The 23,303-nt window shown below is 34.9% G+C and overlaps 1 protein-coding gene across 1 annotated transcript in view; it reads left to right on the top strand.

Annotated features, from left to right (window-relative positions):
* The window catches only part of Prkar2b (protein kinase cAMP-dependent type II regulatory subunit beta), a 95,182-nt gene that overhangs the window by 7,445 nt on the left and 64,434 nt on the right, over window positions 1-23,303 (top strand). The window contains exon 2 of the mRNA XM_076834596.2: window positions 15,809-15,844. Coding sequence (XP_076690711.1) covers window positions 15,809-15,844 — 36 coding nt within the window. The remainder of the gene's footprint in view (window positions 1-15,808; window positions 15,845-23,303) is intronic.

Below are 23,303 nucleotides of genomic sequence, written 5' to 3'. Positions count from 1 at the left end.
TTAGACTGTATTTGACAGTGAAGAAGAATGGAGAGTGCAGCAGTTTTTCCAAGTTGGATGAATTACTGTTGTGTTGGGTCTTGTTCTTGTCTTTGCCATCTTATCCACACCGTCTGTTGTGATGACAAAGCCCACTGCAAAAACCTCACTGTGATGCTGATCATTATCTTTATTTTATGGGAGTGAATTTTGTGTCTCAGAAATTCAAAATGACTCAGACCATTCCATTATGTAATTATTTTGCGGAAAGAATTTGAGCTAAAATTTTCAGGTCATGGCTTACAAGAAAACAAAACAATCTAAAAAAAAAAATCAGAAATATAAACACAGTTGGTGTAACATTTATAAATGTCTCAGCAATAGGTTCTGCCATTTGTAGCTTAATAATGTTTGAAAACGAAAAAAAAAATCATTCCAGTTGCTGCTATTTAAATGTTTCCTAATTTTTGAAAAAAGACAAAAAGGTCAAAATATAAACACATGTTCCACATAAAAGCCAAGCCAAGAAGATATACTGTATACAGTTATTCCTGTATCCGTTTGGCTAGGGACTGACATTATTTAATTTACATTAGCTGTTCCAAGTTGAAACAGTTCATGGGAGTGATATTAAGGGGATGAGAGGGTTACAAAAAAAGCAGGCAAAAAAATCCCATATTTGCTTAAATACATTTTAGACTCAAAAAGCATTTTTTCAAAAGGTCATGTTGAATTAAAACATGACTCAGCCATTTCATTCCCATCTTTATAGAATGCTAATGTTTGTTAAATTGTGTTTTGTTTCTTTAGTAATAATTACTGTTAACATTTTTGGCTGCTTATCTTCCAGATGTTGAACAAGGCCTGTTATGTACATCATTTAGTCTTTCCCAAAGTAAGTGCTAGAATCGGGATTTGAACCTGGCATTCTGATTTCAGAGCCCAGTTCCTGAACCATACATAAAGTACATACACTTCATTTTCAGTAACTCTTATAACAATAACATGATTGAAAAGAACATACCAAAAAATAAGCTACATATTTTTTCCTCTAAAAACTTGTGGTCCAACCCTCAAAAGATTGCCTTATACAGTGGCTCAGGGTTTATGAACTCCATTTTGGAAACCACAACTCACAATACAACTTAACTTGATCTCTATTAATGTGTAAGATGTGATCAACTTTTGGTTGGTTTCCAGATTTAAGTTTCTAGATTATGAAGGACTTGCAGGTAGGTAGGGATCTCGTTGTATGTGTACACGCTCCTTTTTTAATAAACATTTAATAAACATTCATTAGATAAGTTAATGGATTCAACAGAAAATTTTGGTGGAATATAGAGAAAAATTCTCTAATGAGAAGGAAATAAATCATGTTACCTAAACAAGGAAGATCCAGGATTTTTCTTTTACTTTTTTTTAATGTTTTATTTATTTATTATTATTTTTTTGCATTACAATTCTTAATATACCTTTATACTGCAATTTATCATGTCTGATTGTATATAAGGTATGTTGACACCAAATTCACATCTTCATACATGTATTTTATATAATGATGAGGGTCTCCTTCCACCATCCATGCTATTCCCCTTCTCCCTTCCTTTCCCTTCCATCCCTATTCCCTATCTAGAGGTAATCTTCCTCCCTTGCTCTCCCTCCCAACCCCATTTTGAGTCACCCTCCTTATATCAGAGAAGACATTTGGCATTTGTTTTTTTGGAATTGGCTAATTTCACTTAACATAATCTTCTCTAATGCCATCCATTTCCCTGCAAATGCCATGATCTTATTCTTTTTTATTGCTGAATAATATTCCATTGTATATAAATGCCACATTCTTTTATCCATTCATCCACTGAAGGACATCTAGGTTGGCTCCACAGTTTAGCTATTGTGAATTGTGCTGCTATAAACATTGATGTGGCTGTGTCCCTGTAGTGTGCAGTTTTTAAGTTCACCATTTGACCCAGCTATTCCTCTTAGGATTTTTCTTTAAACTCGATTCCTGTATGCATCTTGGACTGTGTCCTAGACTGTAGATTACTAATGTTCTTGGTGCAAATTTTGTAGGTGGAGCCGGCCATGGTGGCACACTTGTAATCCCAGTGACTTGGAAGGCTAAGGCAGGAGGATTGAAAGTTTGAGACCACCCTCAGTAACTCAGTGGGACTCTAAGCAACTTTGCAAGACCCTACCTCAAAAAAAAAGGCGGGGGGGCTGGGAATATGGCTCAGTTTTGTGGTACAGCCCCCATGGGTTCAGTCTCCATTAATGGGAAAAAAATGTGAATGGGACAAAGAGAATCATACAGTGTAATAAGTGCTATAGATGTTTAGGAATCACTAAATTGTGGGTTGGGGTTGTAACTTAGTGGAAGAGTGCTTGCCTAGCATGTGTAAGGCACTGGGTTGAATTCTCAGCACCACATAGAAATGAATAAATAAAGGTCCATTGACAACTAAAAAAAAATTATTAAATTGTGAATACCATTCAGAATTAGAAGAAAGTGTAAAGTTTAAAAGAATAGTTCTTTTAGTGTCTTAGGAATATCTCAGGAAGGACACCTTTGGGTATGGTACTTGTTAGGAGGAAAAGACTTCACTATTTTCTGTTTTGTAACTTTCAAAAAATGTTTATAATTCATTATATTACCTATTATAGTAATTTTAAGTATAAAAAGACCTGCTATAAGAGCAATTCTTTTGTAAAGGTTCACTAAATGGCAAATAAAACACAATTTATAGAGACACATGACATGGTTGTAAGTTAATATAGCCAAATATTCTCACCTAAGTTTTTCTCTTGGTCCCAAGTGTTTTTTTTACTAAATCTCACTCTTTCTCTAGAAGTTAGTTTACAAACCACACTAAAAATTTTCCTAGGTTTCCCTTATTGATGTTAATAGTGCCCGTGTGGTAGGGTGAATAGACACTTGTCACAGTAAGCTTTGCAGATTAGGGGTCTTCACTGCAGGCAGGCAGGAATGTGGGTGCTCAAATCTTTTTACATTTAAAACTCATTTGAAAATTAAATGCCTAATAGTAAATGTTTATAAATGTACAGTGGTTGAAGCCTTTAATCACACATATATTTTAAAATGCTAGTCTAGTAATCCATTAATTAGAATGCATTTTAAAATGTTTTCATGAGATTTAAAATGCTTTAGTCTTCAGTTACAGAGAAGTAAACTTCATTTTATTAAAAATGAGGCTTATTTTTAGACCTGACGTGATCACTTTACGAAATGCAGAGAATAAAGGCTCACAGGCTTGTCTTCCCTTTAAATTCCTCCCATTCCGAGTGAGGTGACATTCTGACCCCATGTGAGCCTCTGATGCTACATGTCACTGCTCCTGCTCACGTGAACCCTGTGCGAAATCTAGTTTGGGGTTGTGTCCCAAACCTGCTTTGTCTACTCTCATCTCCGCCCTTGAGTGCTGCCTTCCTCCCTTTACTGCTCTGCTCTTTGGGACCCCAGTGTTTCCCACTAGCTCTAGCCTTGACCTCCCTCTCAGGATCACATTGACACATCCATCAGTTCTTCATTTGCATGTTCTTCAGTGACCTGCAGATAATTTTGTCCTAACCTCATGTTCTTCCTCCTATCTTTTCTGTACTGTTATTTCATTCTTTTATGTTTTCCTCTACTGATTTGAGAAATGTGGTCACTGAGTCCCTTACCTCTGTTTCACAATTCTCACATGCAGTAGTTCACTGTTACGGAAATGCACACAAAACAAGATTGCTTTTAGTTTCCAAAAATTTAAGCGTCCTGGCATGAAAAATCTGAAATAATGTAAAGTTGTTTTTTTTTTTTTTTAAAGTTTGACTTTAATTTTGGCATGGACTCTGGGTTTGAATCCTAGTAGTGCCATTTATAACTTTTAGGACCTTTGGCAAGGTACCTTATGATCTGTGCCTCAGTTTCCTCATTTATGAAATAGGAGTAATGACAGTATCTATGCCAGAGAACTGTTGTAGTAATTAAATGAGCTAACAGGACCTGGCATACAGTAAGCATCATTTGTGGGCTGATTTAAAAAAGAAAGAAAGAAAAGAAACAAGTCACACGTTTTAGAAGTTAGTGAGAATGTGACAGGTTTTTTTTTTTTTTAAATGAGGTTTGATTGGAAATATAATAAGCTTGCTCTTAAGGCACTGTAGTAGTAGTACTTTAAAAAATTATTAATGGAAATATAAAAGTAAAATCTTTGAGTCTTATAGTTGCCTCAATTTTTAAAACACCCATTGTTCTTAAAACTCAGGGCCTCCTTTAATTCCATTTCAAATTCAAGGTAGTTTGACTTAAAAAAAAATAAAAAAGCGATGGATTAAAGCTTTGCTTTGTTTTCACACTGTTTTTTCCCTTGAGAATAACTGTTAAACTGGTAGAATAAATAAAGTTGTATGTATACAGTCTCCAAATTTATGGTCTTATTTAACTTCTACGAGTCAGTTTTAAACAACTTAGGACAGAGTAGGTAGGAATACTGAAAATAGTGCTTTATTTAAATGAGGCAGATGCTTGCAGTAGAAACATGACCGTGTGCCTGAAATATAAATTAATTGGAAAAAATTAGTTGCATTAAATTGACAGCTTGTTGCCTTTTCCACAAGTCATAATATTTATAAAAGTAAGCTCTTGTGGGGCAAATTTATCCTCTCCAAGTTTTACATTAGTTTGTTGTTTAATTCCTATAAAACCAAAATTCTGTACTTATTTAAGTACAAATTGCTAATGTAATATATTTTTAGATGGCAAAAAAAAAGACACTCCTTTTGTATCTTTATTTTCACATTGAATTGTTCAAAGATCTTCGATTTTTTTTTGTTTGACTCTTATTAACAAGTTTACCAACTAAGCAGTTTTAGGACTTTTTGTCATATTTTAAAATAATAATTACCTTGTAATTGTTTACAAAGAATATAAGGTATTTTAGTGTTTGAATTTTAACAAAAACTCATTTGTAAAAAGGATATGGTGTGAGGGCTGGAGTTATAGTTGAGCACTTGCCCCACCTGCATGAGGTACTGGGTTCAATTCTCAGCACCACATAAAAATAAATAAGTAAAATAAAGGTGTTGTGTCCATCTACAACTAAAAAAAAATCTTAAAGATAATATATGAAAAATACTTTAGAAGCACATTTAGCATAAAAATACAACGTGAACTAATCTCCTTGAACTGCCCATACTAAATAGAGAATTATTTTTTCTCTTTTTAAAACTATGAGGTATTTCCAGTATACAAAGAGATACAAAGACTAAATAACACTTATGAAAGCCATCCCCTAGCTCCAACAAAGTTTGGCACCCTTCAGTTTTTTTGTGTTTTTCTTTTAAGAATATACCACATATACAGTATTTGGTATTTATATTTCCTGTGCATTATTTTGCACAAGTACTTCTTAGGCATTTATTCATTAGTTAGAAATAGTGTTATTTTAAATGTAGTCCAAGTTTGTATAAATTTCCCCTATGGAAATTTATTTTATGTATAGTATTATCCTTTAACTACTTTTAATTTTATTTTTTACACAAATAGAGCACAACTTTTCATTTCTCTGGTTGTACCTGATGGAGAGTCACACCATTTGTGCAATCATACCCATACATAGGGTAAGAATATCCATCTCATTCTACCATCCACCCCTTACACCCCACTCCTCCCTCTCCTCTGCTCAGTCCAGAGTTCCTCCATTCTCCCCTTGCCCATTATGGATCAGTATCCACTTATCAGAGAAAACATTTGGCCTTTAACTTGTTTTTGAGAACAGTATTTGAGATGTTAAATTGATTCATGCAGCTCCAGTTTATTTATTTTAAACTACTAGGTAGTATACTCATATAAATAAATACTTTATTCATTCTCTGGTAAATATTTTGGTTGTTCCCAATTTCTTATTCTTATAGTGCTGTAGTGAACAGTGTGTGTGTGTGTGTGTGTGTGTGTGTGTGTGTGTATTATGAAATTATACTAGTTTTTGAAGACTGTTTTCAAAGTATGTTATAGAGACCCCAGAGGGCTATTTCTCTCCCACCCCTAGGCCTTTTGAGGAGGCTATAGGATAAAAAGTAAAATAATACTAACTTGATTTTTTTCTGTCATGCTTTTAAAAATATACAGCAGAATTTTCTGGAGGGTACATGAGGTATGGTTGCACAGATTGAATGCAGGTGCAGATATGAGAACCTGGCTATCTTTCTTCTAGCAGATTTGGAAAATGTAAAACAAAGGCATTCTAAATATAACTAACTTTTGTTTCATTTGGAAAATGTAATTGTTTTCTCTCAAAGTATGTTATTTATGATAACAGGCAACTTTTATTGTTAGATTTAAATTAAATATTATTTAAACATTTATTAGTTTTTAACTTTGAATACAGTAAATATTAATGAATATAATCCACATAAGCAAATAGTTCCCAAGAGTGTAAAGAACTTTTGAGACTTACCAATTTTAGGATATACTTAAATTTTGTGGAAAATATTTTATTGGGAGTTTTATTAAAGTTACATTGCAAATATGAACCAAGTTGGAGAGAAAATACATTTTTTATAATTTTTTTAGTTGTAGATGGACAAAATACCTTTATTTTTTATTTACTTATTTTTATGTGGTGCTGAGGATTAAACCCAGTGCCTCACACATGTGAGGCAAGCTCTCTGCCACTGAGCCACAACCCCAGCCCAGAACAGACATTTTTAATGATATTCAACCTTCTATTCATGAATGTGGTCTCTTTTCTTTTTCTTCAATAAGGTTTTGTAATTTTTTTTCACAAAGAATTTTTGTATCCTCTCAGTTTCATTCCTAAGTAACTTTTCATGTTTATTGTTATTATATATGGGACTTTTTCTATTATATTTTGTAATTTATTATGTATAAAAGGAACTAGTAAAACTCAATAATAAAAAACCCTAATCAAATTGAACACTATTAGGGGCATGTCAGTAAAGAAGAAAGAAGAAAAGCATGGCTGATAGGCACAGGGAATGATGTTTTGTATTTTAGATATCAGGAAAGTGAAACTTGGTACCACAGAGACACTATTAATATGAGAATGGCTAAAATAAGACATGCCTTATGTTGGCAAAGATGTGGAACAACTAGAACTCTTCTAAGTGACCTGTAAGAGCATAAAATGATACTAACACTTGGGAAAACTGTGGACTTATTTTAAACATTCATCTACCGTAACCAAGCAATTTCACTCCTAGGCATTAAACCAAGAAATAAAAGCATATGTTTACAAAACTTCTTGTGTAAGAATATTTATAGAAGGCTTATTCAAAACAGTTCAAATTAGAAACAAATCAAATGTCCATCAACATTTGATGAATAAATAAGTTAAAGCATATTCATGCAAAAGGATGCCACTTATCAGTAAAAATGAACAAGCGGTTGATCCTTTTAACAGCAAGAAAGAACCTCATGTTTACCTGAAGCTCAAAGACAGTCAAAATTAAACCATTATGGTAGAAATTGTCTCAGTAATTGCTTATAGATAGTGGGAATTGACTGAAGGGGGCTTACAGAAACTTTCCAAGATGTTGGAATGTTTTTTATCTTCATTGGAGTGTTGTATATGTAAGTATCAAAATTCACTGAATTTTATATCTCATTTTATGTCAACTTCACTCAGTTAAAGAAGAATTGGAAACATGAATGCTATTGAAGTCCTCTTTTCCATACTTTTGAGAAATACTATTGCTTTCTACTCTCTTGTGAAATCTTTTTTTTAATAACTTTTATTTATTTATTTTTCATGTGATGCTGAGGATTGAACCCAGTGCCTCATCTGTGCTAGGCAAACTGCTCCACCACTGAGCCCCAGCCCCAGCCCTTCTTGTGAAATCTTTTATCATCATCATCATCATCATCATTATTTGGAGATTAAAGTCCAGGTTATATTTTCATGATTTTTGAGCACAAATGAGATTGCTTTTTTTTTTTTTTGAGTATTAGTCCATTTTTTATTGTGAAACAGACTTAAAATATAATTGGTTACAACTGCACATACTTTCTCATGAGTCTGTGGTTGATTGTGATTTGGTTGATTTCAGCTGGATTTGGCTCCAGGCTGTAGACCTGAGTTCTGCTCTGCCCCTCATGTAGCCTCCTTTTGGGATAAGTGATAACTGGAGATTTCCATTTCCCGGTGATGTTAGAAACATAAGCAGCCAAGCTAGAATTATCCAAGCACATTTGAAGAAGACTATGTGCTTTTTGTCTTGCTTTCTCCTGTCCTGAGAGTCACGTGCAAAACACAGTAACTGTGGGGAGGGAAATGTACTGCACCCCTGGTAGTGGGAGGTACTGCAAAGGATATAACATGTACTTCTAGAGCAGGAAAAATGTGAGAAACTGAGAACAGTAATACGAAGTGGTTGCTTTTTGCTACTTAGGGGAAAAGAGCCAAAGGCTAGTCAATCTCTACTATTTTAAAATCAGTTGTATGTTTTCATCCAATACTGTATTTTTATTGATGAGTTTCACAAACTTAATACTTGTGTGAATATCACATTTGTCCAAATGATTTTAGGTATCAGGGAGTATCCCTTATTAATTACATTAGTTTTTCATTAGAACTGCTCGTGTATTTAAACTAATATATATAATTGCATGTAGTGTTCTAAGCACTGGGATAGTGTAGTGAAGCACACTGACAAGGAAACCCTACCTTCTTGGACCTTGTAGTCTAGCATGAAAGGAAATAGAGGATAAGTGTAAATCACTAGAATTTTTTAGATAGCTGATCACCCTGGAGAGAAGGAAAGGGCTACTTGTTAGTTACACAGGTTGTTCAAGAAAGGGCTTCCTGAGGAGAGGACATGTGAGCCAAGGCTGGAATGGCAGGAAAACTTTCATTCTGGGAAAATACAGGGAGGGTTTTGTATACTATTTTCTATTATAACTACTTTTATGAGTAGAGTAACTTATCACATCCCCTAATTGTTGTCTAAGTTGATCTTCATTTCAAAGCTTTCATATTATTCTAAATTTATCCTTGTCTGGAAAGTTGTGTTGTGATTTTGTAATGTGTGGCAGAACATTGGCCTCTAGCAAATCTGTCTTTCATGTGTTGTATCTGACAATATAGTTTTGGAAGAGACACTTTATCATTTGGAGAAACAGATACCGAGTTTGTGTAGTTTTGACAATGTCCCTTTCCTATCTTCTTCTGTATTTAAAAATCCAAAAAATATTTGGGAATCTTTCTCTAGGTATCGGTATTGCTTCACTCTGTGTGTGGTTAGCCACTGTGGGACTTTTTTTTTTTTAGCTGTAACTGTATTTTTCTTTCTGTTTGTAAGAGAGCATCATGGGTAAAATCCTCATGAATTAAAAAGTGAAGCATCACGTTCATTCATAAATAAAAGTAAATGTGTTGTTTCTGGTTTAATCATTACACTTTATTACCCTAATATTTTAAAATATCAGTTACATTTTGGGGAGTTTGGTTTATAAATTGAACAAAAATGTGTATCTTTATAGTGATCATTAAAAATGGCACTTTGTAAAAGTCAGAACATCTATACTTTATGTCACTGTGGCCCATCTCAAGCCCTGATCCATGTGAATAGGTGGGTTGGACATGATCTCAGTTCCTCAGGTTGTGTAATCAAAAAGGCAGTAGAAACTTGTCCCCTCTCCCAAGCCTGCCTTTCACACATTTGCCATTATGTCCAGTGAAGTGCTTTGAGTTACATGTTTTACCACCAGTGTCTCCGTAGCACCAACACCTGGAAGCTCTGGAGTATATTCTCCAATTAATTCTGACCTCCAGAATTAAACTATAGCTCAGATTGTTAGGTGCCGTGTATCTGGAATACAGGTCAAGGTATTGCAGGACAGTAATGAATATCTCCAGTTGTTTCTGAAAGCAGTTAAGGCTCATCATGTCCTTTAACAAAACGTAGAAAATAAGTGGTGTTTTCAATACCAATAATTGAACATGTATAAAAATGTGTGCAAATTGTGTCTATTAGGTTAATTAGCAAAACAGTTAAAAAATTATTTTGTTATTTGCTTATTTGCTGTTGATCTATTTTAAAAAGTTAATTCTTCCTTGGGTCAGGGGTGATCTTCATTTCAATTTTGGAAGCATAGGCGTAGGAAAAATTAATTTATTCTGAGATTAGCATTTATTTACTTTGTCAAAAATAATTAGCTTACATGGTTTCAATTTACAGTTTCTACAGTCTTTTATTTAGGCAGCTAACAGATTCAGAAAGTGTTTATTGCTTGCAAAGCCAGCTGATAGGAGGACAGGGATGCTAATTATTTGATTGAAACTAAGGTTGTTGTATGTATTTCACTTCAGGGCATATGAACACCTTTCTATAAAAGGCCATTTAGCTAAGGTGACTCCAGTAGAGATAGGGTATATTCTTTTAATGGATTTTGTTTGTTTGTTTTTAATTGTGTGTGTGTGTTCATGTCTTCAGATCACCACTCAGAGCTCTTATTTCTTCAACTTGTGATTTCTCTCCCCATTGTGCTCAAAGATGCAACCTACTTACATGTAATGGTGTCTCTGGGCTTCCTTTTAAAAGACCAGACTTACTGCTTCATGCTTTCAATTGATTGCTTTTATTTTTATGAACTAGCTTAAATTTTTTTAGTCTTCTGAAATTTTCTTTCATCTTATTTATTTATTTATTTATTTATTTTAAATTTACGTGGCCACTTGCCAGGGTAAGCCCTTTCTTTCGTAAATAGGACCAGGCTTGATTAAGCCCTTCTGTAACAGAGTGTTACAGTTCCAGTGCTGTCCTCCACACTCAATATGGCCAGAAAATAAGTGGAGACAGGAGACTTGCTCTGTGTACTTTTCAACGTTTATTGATTCACTCTGTGGTCATTAACTCAGAACCTGCCTGAAGAGGTGAAAGATAAGCAGTTCCTGTTGGCACTGTGGGGAGCTCAGAGCAAACAGGTGTGGGAGGCTGTTTTCACTGCTAGTTATTGAGAGACTCCTTCAGTTTATCCAAAATAAAGGAGTCTTTTTCTTCTAAGGATCCTCAAGGATTAATGAGGACTTGAATTATACTTCCAGTCTTTCAGGAGCTCAGCAAGTAAAACCAATCTACTAGGATATACTTTGGCAACTGAATGGATCTCTGCTCATATGGTGTGAAAATACTCCTAGTAGCACACAGGATTCTCAGGTATTTGGGAGAAAGTCAAACCTACATAAATATTTCTGTATTTGTCCTCAGGGATTCCCTAAGATCTTAGGTTATAGCTTTTGAAAATGTAGGAGTTTGGTATATCTTTAAATCATATTTGTTTCTCTGGACATGTCCTGTTCTCTAATATTCTCTTTCTCCTTCCCCAATATATGTGTGTGTATGTGTTTTTGGTGAATATATGTATATATTTGTATGACACATGTGCATATTCACAGAATATCCATGAGTGAGAAAATCTGAAGGTGAAACCAAGATTCCTAAGTAAACTTAATTTGACTTGTCACATTTTAGAACATCTTTATTTGTAAATTTTCTTTTATGACAATTTGTATTGTTGTTTAGTTAGTATGCTTTAAAAATGGTAATGTTGGTGCTGGAGTTTTGGCTTAATAGTAGAGCACTAATTCGATCCTCAGCACCATATAAAAATAAATAAAGGCATTGTGGCCATCTACAACTAAAAATACTTTTAAAAAAATGGTAATGTTTGTTCACAGTAAATAAGCATCAGTCCTTTACATTTGAATAGGAGTTTATAGTTGACAGGCACTTTTAAAGATATGTTTTCTTTTTTTCTTCCAAAAAACCCCTCTGAAGAAGAAAGACAGGTCTTAGTGTCCCTATTTCATGAGCTGAGAATTTAAGTTACATGCATTCTCCTCAGTTTCATGGGAGGCTATGGGGCCAGTAGTGGCGCCCACAACTCTTGCCTGCTGTCCTACCCACCCTCATCACCACCACCAGTGATGTGGAGGGTCAGAATGTTGGCAGTACTGACCTTACCTCACCCCTGGTTCCCTTCCCTGACTTAGGCCACTGAGGGATAAAATGACGGCGTGGCCAGATGCACATAACTTTATTTCCAGGAAGGCCTCTACCCTGAATCAATCTTAAGTCCTTTTTGACTAGCTAGACTAAAAAGCTATAAAAGTTGTGTAGGTTTATATTCTTAATAGCTGCCATTCTGACTGGAGTGAGATGAAATCTTACAGTAGTTTTGATTTGCATTTCTCTAAGTGCTAGAGATGTTGAACATTTTTTCATATATTTTATAAGATTGTATATCTTCTTCTGAGAAGTGTCTGTTCAGTTCTTTGGCCTATTTATTGTTTGGGTTATTTGTTTTTTTTTTGGTGTTAAGATTTTTGAGTTCTTTATATATCCTAGAGATTAGTGATCTAACTGATGTGCTTGTGGTAAAAATTTGTTCCCAAATTGTAGGCTCTCTATTCATCTCACTGATTGTTTCTTTTGCTGAGAAGAAGCTTTTTAGTTTGAATTCATCCTATTTATTGATTCTTGATTTTAATTTTTGTGCTATAAGGGTCATATTAAGGTAATTGGGGCCTAATCCGACAAGATGGAGATTTGGGCCTACTTTTTCTTCTATTAGGCGTAATGTCTCTGGTTTAATTCCTAGGTCCTTGATCCACTTTGAGTTGAATTTTGTGCATGGTGAGAGATAGGGGTTTAATTTCATTTTGTTGCATATGGATTTCCAGTTTTCCCAGCACCATTTGTTGAAGAGGCTGTCTTTTCTCCAACGTACGTGTTGGCGAGGATGTGGGGAAAAAGTCACACTCGTACATTGCTGGTGGGACTGCAAATTGGTGCAACCAGTATGGAAAGCAGTTTGGAGATTCCTTGAAAACTGGGAATAGAACCACCATTTGACCCAGCTATCCCACTCCTCGGTCTATACCCAAAGAACTTAAAAACAGCATACTACAGGGACACAGCCACATCAATGTTTATAGCAACACAATTCACAATAGCTAAACTGTCTAGGAACCAACCTAGATGCCCTTCAGTAGATGAATGGATAATGAAAATGTTGTATATATACACAATTAAATACTATTTTCACTAAAAGTGAATAAAATTATGGCATTTGCAGGTAAATGGATGGAGTTGGAGAATATAATGCTAAGTGAAGTTAGTCAATCTCCCCAAAAAACAAATACAGAATATTTCCTCTGATATAAGGATGCTGATTCATGATGGGATGCGGTGGGTGGGGGGGAGCATGGGAGGATTAGAGGAACTCTAGATAGAGCAAAGGGGTGGGAGGGGAAGGAAGGGGCATAGGGATAGGAAAGATGGTGGAATGAGATGGACATCATTATCCTAAGTACATGTATGAAGACACAAATGGTGTGACTCTACTTTGTGTACAACCAGAGATATGAAAAATTGTGTATGTGTAATATGAATTGTAATGCATTCTGCTATCATATATAATAAATTAAAATTTAAAAAAATTAAAAAAAATGTCTAGTACTGGTATTCAAATAGCCCAAATGACAAATGATGTTGTTGCAAGTGGCATAGACTTCCTGAAAGAGTGAACATCTAGTAAAGTGTAATTCCAATCAGTATAAAAACAAAAATGTAATTCCTTTGATTTACATAGTTTTGTTTGAGAAAATTTGATATATATTAAAACAGCATAAAGTAATCAAGTACATATATAAAACAGTATTAGAATCAGGAATGCCCTGTGGGGTATTTGAAAGTCATCTGGGATGAAAGCTGGGAATGTAGGACAGTTCTTTCTAGTGTAGGACTGTTCTGGAGTTTGCCTGCCAAATGCCAAGGGTGTTTTCTGAATTAGTATGACAATCGGAATTATTCCTGCAAATTTAAAGAGCTGGGGGCCTAGGATATAGCTCAGTGGTAAAGTACTTGCCTGGCATGCATGAAGCCCTGGGTTCAATCCCCAGCACTGCCAAAAAGAAAAAAAGAAAAAACAAGGGAAAAGAAGAAGAAGAAGCAGAAGGAGAAGGAGAAGAAAGAAAAAAAGATGTTTTAGATGACAGGGCCATTGGTGCAGGAAGTCCTCTTCTTCAACCACTTCAGAAAGATGCATAAACCTAAGGACTCATGAGAACAGAGATTTCCCACCATGTCTAGCCTGAAGCTCATAGCCCTGTGGTTTCATCTGGACAGGAGGCAGCAGATATCTACTTTTATTTTTTGCCCCAAGCTCTAGATAGGATTTTAGCCTTCATCTTTCTTTATCTGAGGTACTCTGTTCTGCATTCCTATGGTTGAATGTTTTTGTACATTGTCTCTTGTCACTGTCCTTGTATCCTGCAGAGGAGACTCTCTTTAGGTTCCAAAGGAGTTATGAAAAGGGGGATTAAAAGCATCCAAGGAAACTGAAGGACCTTTGTGTTTTAAAATACTTGCAGTATTGAACTTTTTTTGATATAAGTAATTTTTGACTCTGCAAATACATGGCTAAATTATTTTGGTATATAAATAATAAGAATTTTTTCTCCATCAGTCTGGAGGATATGTTTTGCTGCAAACCCTATGCTATTTTAATAATTGGATTTATGAATTATTTAATGAAGTTAATCTTTAATGACAGTGAAGATCAGTATGAAAGAAAGTATTTACTTCCTATGATGTGATTTCGGGAATCAGTGTTTTCACTTTCTCTTCTTTCCAAAGGATTGTGTTCATACTAGATACTCCTAGGTTTAAATTCTCCAGATTTGCTACAGGGTGGTTATTTGATCTAAAACAAATTAATCAATTTCTCTAAGCCTTACTATAAAACTTAATCATCAGTAATATGATGATGCTGATGTTTAATAGCATGTTTGCAAAGATGAAGGTAAAAATCTGATGCGGTTTTCTCCTGGTACTTACTCCTATATATTCGTCATGCAGTGTGACCACAGTACTGTTAAAAATTATGTCTTTTCCTTGACCCAAGTGAGTACATAGTGTAAACAACTTTCATAGTTGTTCTTTTGAAAGTATTGGAGTACTTTAGTAGACCCATGACATTCTGCAAACAAAATATACAGTATAATATGTGAGGTCTTGTCTTATATAATATGAACCATAAATTTACTTACTTTTCTCAAGAACAAAAAGAAAAAAAGAGCCCTCCACTTGAGATAACTGTGTCAGCAAACCTAAGCAGCAGCACAGAGCTGAGTTGAGTCAGGCATGTGGGCAGACGGTAGGCTTGCCAGCTGGGTGATGCACGCAGCAGCCGGGAGTCGCAGCTTTCAGTGTACACATTTGTATGTCATGGACATTTGGGTTGCACAAAAATATCAAAACCAGAAATATTAAATCGGAAATGTTCAAGGATATACTATCCTTCACCTAAAAATGATCTCTGTATACATGAACACTTTTAGCTTTGTTTCCTATTTTTTTCAATTTTAAAATGATAATGTGAAAAGTGTTCACATATTGTTTTCCTCTTCTCTTGTAGCTTTTTTAAGAATAAATCTCTAAAAGTAGAATTACTCTATCCACAGACATAAACCTTTTATGGTACTTGATGTAATTGTCAGATTTTCTATAGGTAATATATAGATTTACACTGTCCCAGTTAAGTAGTTTCAGCTCTCTCTAACCAGGTGAATTTTCTTTAAAGTGTTTGGGGAAACTAATTTAATAGGTAAAATATTGATTTAAATTGCATTTCTTTATTAATGAATTTGAACATTTAATTTTTGTATCTTTTGTATTTCTTATATTTATTCATTCATATTTTCTCTGTTTACATTATAAGATTACTTACTAATCTGAGCCTTTGTAGGGGTTTGGAAAAATCAGATTTTTAATCTAATTATATTTTTCTGCACTTTTCTTTTAGCTCCAGTAATAAATCGATTCACAAGGCGTGCCTCAGGTAAGTCTTATTCTACTATGGCTTTTGCTTACTTATGGGGACATTTACAAAATGGGCAAGAAGTTACAAAGAATAATTGCTGTAGATTAATAACTTCTTTGTCATTTTCCCCAAAATCAAAACCATCTGACATAATCATGAATTAGGAAATAATTGAAAATGTTCTCTGAGTAACTAAATATGTAAGTTATGCTGTAACCTAAGCTGATGTACCTTTTAAATGGAGCTTCTCATCCCAGTGTGTTACTTCTACATTTTGGTAAAATTACTACTTGCATGGTTCTCTGATTTACCAGCTACAGTTTAGAAGCAGTGATTTTAGAAGATGGGTGAAGGAGACCTAGCAACAGTGATGAGTGAGAGTTTTTAATTAGGGGCTGGAAGACTCTTAAAATGCAAATTGAAGAACTTATCATTATGGAGTCATTTAGGATAGGAATATATTACTTTATATTTGTTAATGTCCTGAGGCTATTGCTGTCTTTAAATTTGCCACAGTAACCTTATAGATAGTCATGGGACAGCCCTATAACAAGTGCTTAAATTAGGTTCATTATAGTGTTCTACCTGAACTGGTAGGGAAGTATGGGATGTAATTAAGAACAATTTCTGTCCAAAATAGTTTAAGTAAAGTGAATTTGGTCATTGAAATGAATAAGCTATTATTTGAAAAGTCATACTGTGGAATCCTTCTTCTCTGAAGATGGGGGACAAATGATGTACTATTATATTTGGTTTGAGAAAAATCATGCTCCCTTGTAAATATAAGTAGAATTATTCTTTTGAAAAACAAAAGATAAACATTTCAAACAGATGACCTTTGGAGCTTGAATATTATATATGAATAATTTATTTCATAAAATTACTTTATTTTCACCTGTGCTATAATAAAGATGCTTTTAGGTTGAATTTTATTTTTAATTTGTTAGCAGTTTCTGGTTCAATTTAACCTTGCTATATAGTGATCAGGCCTATAAAGACAGGAATGAGGAAAATTTGCTACATTGGTATGGTATGTATATTGCCATTCTGAGGTTTTTGTAATATCAAAGTGTATTTATTTTAAATGGTAAAGAAAAAGTATCGATTGTAATGCCTTTTGTGGAATGAGTTATTTTATATCAGTAAGGCATCAAATTTATCTCAAGCAGAGATACCAAACTTGACCTTTATGAACAGTGATGGAAACAAGGAAGGAAAAATAAGAATCAGTATCATCATGTCTTAATGACATGAAATCCTTTCAACAGAAACTTAGGAGTCTTAAAATAAGTAATCTCCCTTTCTGCCTCAAACTGTATGACATGTGACTTTTATTTCTGGTTAAACTCCATTAGTATTTGTATAATATATTTATCATTAATTGATAGATCAGGGCTCCAGTGTATAGGTTAGTTTCAAAAAACCATTATTCCATTATTTTACATCCCTCTTCCACCAAATATGTCTTCAGTATATCTCATCAAAACTTAGCTGAGAATGTAAAGATGATGGGATACTAGAAAAAAAATTAAAATTAAAAATCAAATGTTGCATTTATTCCTAGAGTGACATATATTTAGAAATATTAATTAAATACAATAGGATACTGTTTGATATAAATCAGGTGATACAAATTCAGGAGTCTTGTTATACTTAAAAATAAGCCTTTGGGGCTGGGATTGTGGCTCAAGTGGTAGCATGCTTGCCTGGCAAGTGCAGGGTGCTGGGTTCGATCCTCAGCACCACATAAAAATAAAATAAAGATGTTGTATCCACCGAAAATTAAAAAAAAAAATTTAAAAAACTTTCTCTCTCTCTCTCTCTTTAAAAAAAAATAAGCCTTAATGGGTAAAATTGTTATCTAATAATGCAGAATGTTGGGAACCATAATGAAAATGATTTTTGACAGTATTGGAAGGAAAAGAGAACCAATTTATGGAGAATACCTATGCTAAGCATTTTAAATGCATTATAAATCTTTGGTTATAGGAGAGGAAATTATATTTAGTATCTTAGATAAAAAGAACAGTGGTATAAAAAGCAAAAAACTAAATGGGACCTACTTAATTATCTACACATCTAAAATTTATATTGGCTTTCTTATTTTTCTTATGAAAGTTAGTCTACAATTATTATTATTATTATTATTATTATTATTATTATTATTATTATTGGCAAAGAAGGATATAGGGGCCATCTTAAGACATCCTAAAGAGGATATTCTACAGCTCTCTTTGAAAATTTGATCTAGTGGCTAAAAGTGAGGTTTAGTAGAGGAGATATACATCAGCTTCTTTGAAAGTAACATTTCCAGAAAATTTTAAAAATAAGTGATTTCTAAATTGTGATAACTAAGAATATTTCTTAAGATATCTTTTTCTCATCAAGTTTTATTTGAGAAATATTTTCTTTTCCAAAGTAAATTATAAAACTGTAACATAAGAAGTAAAATTTAGGGGAAAAAAGTCAGATAAATCAACCAGAAGTCGGAATGTAAATTTGTTTCTTATTCATCTATTTAAAAATAATAATTCAAAAAAATAAATGCTATATTGCCTGTATTACATAGTACATAATATATGCTACATATCACAATAATAACTTTGTGGTGCTGAGTATTCAATTACTGCTGAAAGAATGAAAAAATGTTCTAAGTTTCCTAATTCTTTGAGTTTTTGGCTTTTGATAGTTGTACTGCATCTATTAAAATTTTCAAACCTGAATAATTTCAATAAAACATTCCCCACCTTTTTGTTCCTTTTTCTTTTGTTAGCTTCAATGAGAAGAATCTTTTAGTTAGGAGATATTTACCAAATACATTATTTAGGATTGCAGTACTAATAGTACTATTTGTCCTAAACTCTCCTGTCTTTATGCGTTTTCAGTGTCTGCCCATAAACCTGTCAGTCATCATTTTTATAAGTAAAAAGATCAGTTTCTCTCAATATTTCCAAACAGAACTTCTAGAATCTTTAAGAATGTGTAGAGGTGTTAGGGTTTCATGAGCCATTTTTCCATTTTGTGCAGGGATGAGAGGCACGGGGTGGAGTGATTAGTGGGAATGAGTGAAGAAAGGTGCTGGGAGAACAGGGCCCCACCCCGCCCCAGGTTAGGTTGGGCAGGTTCTGCAAAACTTGAAGAATAGCAGCTGGACGCCTTCTGAGATGCAGCTGTATACATCCTCCTATGTCTTCCGACAGCATCTCATAACCTTAGTTTTGAACAGCACTCCAGAACCCCATTGTTAAGAAGAAATACTGCTTTTGCTCCCTTAAACCTATTTCAAGTCTTAGTAATCATTTCTTTAAAAATACAGAGAAATATATACATAAAGTTATTTACCTCACTGAGGTTTCTTTTCATTCCCCCCCGCCCTCAGTTTGGGACCTTAACACCTGTATTCAAGCTTGTCTTGAGGGATAAGTTAAATGGTTTCAATAAAGTTCCCAGCCGAGTGTTGAGTCTTTCAAAAATGTTTGTGCTCAGCCCTCTTCTCCTGAAAATGGTTTAAAACAAAACAATAAAACCCTTAGTTTTGTATGTAAGCCTGTCAGAGAAAAGCCTTGGAGAGTTATAACATGATTTGATATTAATCTTTAATAAGGGCATCTCTTTTATATTGTCTGTCTACTACCAATTTTTAAAATGTCTACAGAATGGTTTCCCTCTGGTTTTGTCTCTTTGAACTAACAAAAAAGAGAAAGAAAGAAAGGCCTGATCAGACTGGAGACAATGCCTTGCATCACAAGGTCAGGTCTCTCTGGAATTTTTTTATTACAAGGTTTCATTTTGATCACAGTCAGTCTTGTAGAAAGCTTTAAAGAAGAGCTCAGTGAGCACCTTTACCTAGGTTCCCCAGTTGTTAATGTTTTGCCACATCTTTCCCCTCCTTTTTTACACACACACTTTTATTTTTTTATTGAGCCTTTATGGAATCCTAAATACTGGAGAATATAACTCCTGAGAACAATATAACGTAACACTCAAGGAATTGAAACTTGCTACAATAAGATTGGCTAATGTACAGTTTAGAGTTAGATTTCCCTAGTTGTCCTAATTGTTCTCTTCCCCTATTTTTATTAAGTCCATTCATGTATTTATTATTTATATTGCATTTAATTGTCATAACTCAGTTTTTCTCGTCTTTCAGAGATTGACTTCCTGGAATTTGCTTTTTCAAAGTTTTTATTCCTAACAGTGGAACAGTTTCCTGTATTGCTTGGCATGGGCCCAGCCACTGCCTAGTCAGTGTGCCCCATTGGCATCTACGAATCTTTCCATTGGCATTTAGTATTGCCTTATGGACTACTGTTGAGCATTGCTTGCTCTAAAGTAATTATTTCTTAGAAGTGAAAACGGAACTCCAAATTATGAATTGTGTGTTTTCATGTGGGAATAGTTAATTCACTCATCAAAGTTTTACCATGAACATTGGATTTTAGAGAGAGAGAGTGTGTGTGTGTGTGTGTGTGTGTGTGTGTGTGTTTAAGATGGGCACAATGCCTTTATTTTATTTGTTTATTTTTTTATGTGGTGCTGAGAAACAAACCTAGTGCCTCACACGTGCTAGGCAAGTGCTCTGTACCACTGATCCACAATCCCAGCCCTAGAGTATATTTTTAACAAAGTTGTAATTTTATCTAAACTAGCCTTCAGAAAAACTCAGAGGTGAAATTAAAGCCTTTAAATCTCACATACTCACTGTGAAACATATTAAGAATCTCAGTAAAATCACCCCAAACAGAAAATGATTAGTCTCTGAGAAAGTAGTCAAATAGGAGAAGTTCAGATTTGTCTTGAATCTGATTCGGAGACCATATGCTTCCTTGATTCAGGGAACATATGCTTCCTTTTGTTTTGTTTTGGAAATATTTTGTAGCCTTGGTGTTCACTGTTTCTACTTTAAAGTTTCTTGATGATAAGAGCTTTTAATTCTCAAATTATCATCTCCCCCTTAGAGGTGATTCTCATATCATCAAACCAATTTGCCAGTATGATTATAGTTATGTTTATATTTTATTTTTTGAAATCAGCCTCATTTTATATAACATTTTGAGCTTGGTGATCACCAGTACTTGACAATGCATGCTGGGAACATACTACTTTCACCAGTGAGATTACTAATTGATTCTGCAAATGTTTACCGAGAACGGACTCCTTTGTGCCAGGTGTAGTTCTAGGGATGCAACAAGAAAAAGTTTACAGCCCTTAAGAAGTTCACAGTTCATCTGGAAGGCTGGCTATGACTCATATTGTGGTAGATACCATAATATCCATGAAGTGAAAGGAAAATAGCATGGTTCTCCCTGGGCATGGCTCACAGAAAGGGTACTACTTGAGCTGGTCTTTAAGCTTTTAACATGCATTTCACTGGGAAAATAAGAGAAGGGAATATTTGTACTTTATTGCTAATAGCTAGCTATTTTTATTAAGTATTATTGTATAAACTCCATTTGCACAGTACGTTGCTAGGCATTTTACCTCTGCTGTCAGGCACCTCTCACATGCAGTGAGTAGATGACTGTGGCCATTGACAGCAGGGACTTAAGGCCTGGAATGATTTCTGCCTTTAATACACCATCACATCAAAGTGTTAGTGTCTGCTTTGCCAAGGGAGGCCATATAGGCTCTGAATCCAGGTAGACCAAGCTCTCTTACTTAATATATCTACGTACTAAAAACGTGTTTGTCCTTAGTGACCTTTCTAAGCTTATTTGCATTATAAAATGAAGATAATGCACAACTCACAAGATTTTTTTAAATTAATTGAGCAGTAGATAATCTGTGAAAAACATGTAACACAGTATTCTTTCCAGCTTAGTTTGACACTATTGGCCTGTTGTCTAAATATGTCTCACAGATAGGCAGGGGCCTCCCTGGGCTGGATGTGGACGTGGGTTAGAAGCAGCTTGTGTACTTCAGAGTTTGACATGAAGAATTAGATGGAAAGATGACACCCAAGGTAAGGGTCAGTTCCACTGAGGTAACAGATGAAACCAGAGCTACCAGTATTGGGCAAGGGAGTTGAAAAGAGATGTCAGAGGGTGGGACCTGGAGAGGTTCTTTGAGATGCCAGAGTCCACATGCCTTGGTCCAGGCTTCTTCCTCATTGGGGATTGAAGTCCATTAAGGGCTCCCAGCCATTTCCTGCACCTGTTAATTCTATTTCCCCAGACTAATGTTAAAACATATTCTTCCTTGTAGTCTTGTTGCAACTAAAAGAAAGTGAATGGAGCAGGTGCCGCTTCCATCTCATCTCCAGCCACTTGTCTATCCTCCATACCCTTGCAGCCCCGATTTACTCTCTAGCCAGCCTATCTGCCTGCCTGCCTGCCTTTCTACTTTCTTTCCACTGAGTATTGAACCCAGAGGCACTTTCCCATTGAGCCACATCTCCAACCCTTTTTATTTAAATTTTTTTAAAATTTTGAGACAGGGTATCCCCTAAGTTGCTTAGGGCCTTGCTAAATTGCTTTGGCTGGTCTGAACTTGGGATCCTCCTATTTTACCTCTTGAGTTGCTAGGATTACAGGTATGCACCATTGCGCCTGGCTGATATTTCTTAAGCATATTGTGTTCTTCCGCATCTTAGCATGCTGGGGGTCTTGGAGCCCAGTGGAATGTATGGAAGTGTTGAGTCTCTGGTTCATTTTTGTTAGGCCTAGAAATGCTGATTAACTTTTCCAAGGCTAATGAGGAATTAGACTATCTCTTTAACTTGCCAGTATTTCTCCCAGAATTCTCCTTGAGCCTCCAGGGCAGGGAGAGAGAAGGTTAAACAACTGGATCACCAGTTGAGGTGGGCACAGGTGGGATGGGGAGTATCTTTCTATTCCTATAGCCTCCTCAGAGCCTTCTTACCAGTAGCTGTGCATGGGGATGCCAAGGGGCTTAGAAGATGGCCTGGGACATATGTAACCCATTGAAACCCTGTGAATCATCGTTACTCCACTGCCTCTGGAGCTGGGGGAGAAAGTCAAGCAGTCAGGTAGATATATAAAACAGACATGAGTAGACTGAATGGAAATTTGGACTTAATTCAACCATTCTTCAGTTATTATTGAGTTTAGGTTTCTACTTCACAAACTCTCTGTGAAAAGGACCAGTTTTTTTCTTTTTTCTCAGTTTGATATAGACCAGCATTGTTATAAGATATAAAATTGCCACAGATATCAAATTGCCATAATAATTTCTCAGTAGTCTTAATCTCTGACTTTTATGGACTGCCATGGCTTAGGTGACTTGACCTTGATATGATCTACATGAAATATAACAATTCTCATGAAAACCTTTTATAAATTACAAATTAATGTAAAACAACTGCTTTTTTAAAAAAATAAACATTTATTTTTACCTTCTTGGCATTTTGGTAGAATAAGCTGCAGTGTGTGAATGGAGCCCCTTGGAACAGTAGGTGATGGCCTGTGGCAGCTCTGCTGCAGGTGTGCAATGCACATGCCATTTCTAAAGCCTGGCA

The sequence above is a fragment of the Callospermophilus lateralis genome, chromosome 1 (assembly GCF_048772815.1).
Source record: "Callospermophilus lateralis isolate mCalLat2 chromosome 1, mCalLat2.hap1, whole genome shotgun sequence".
Taxonomy (NCBI): domain Eukaryota; kingdom Metazoa; phylum Chordata; class Mammalia; order Rodentia; family Sciuridae; genus Callospermophilus; species Callospermophilus lateralis.
This window is presented reverse-complemented; position numbering and strand designations above follow the sequence as displayed.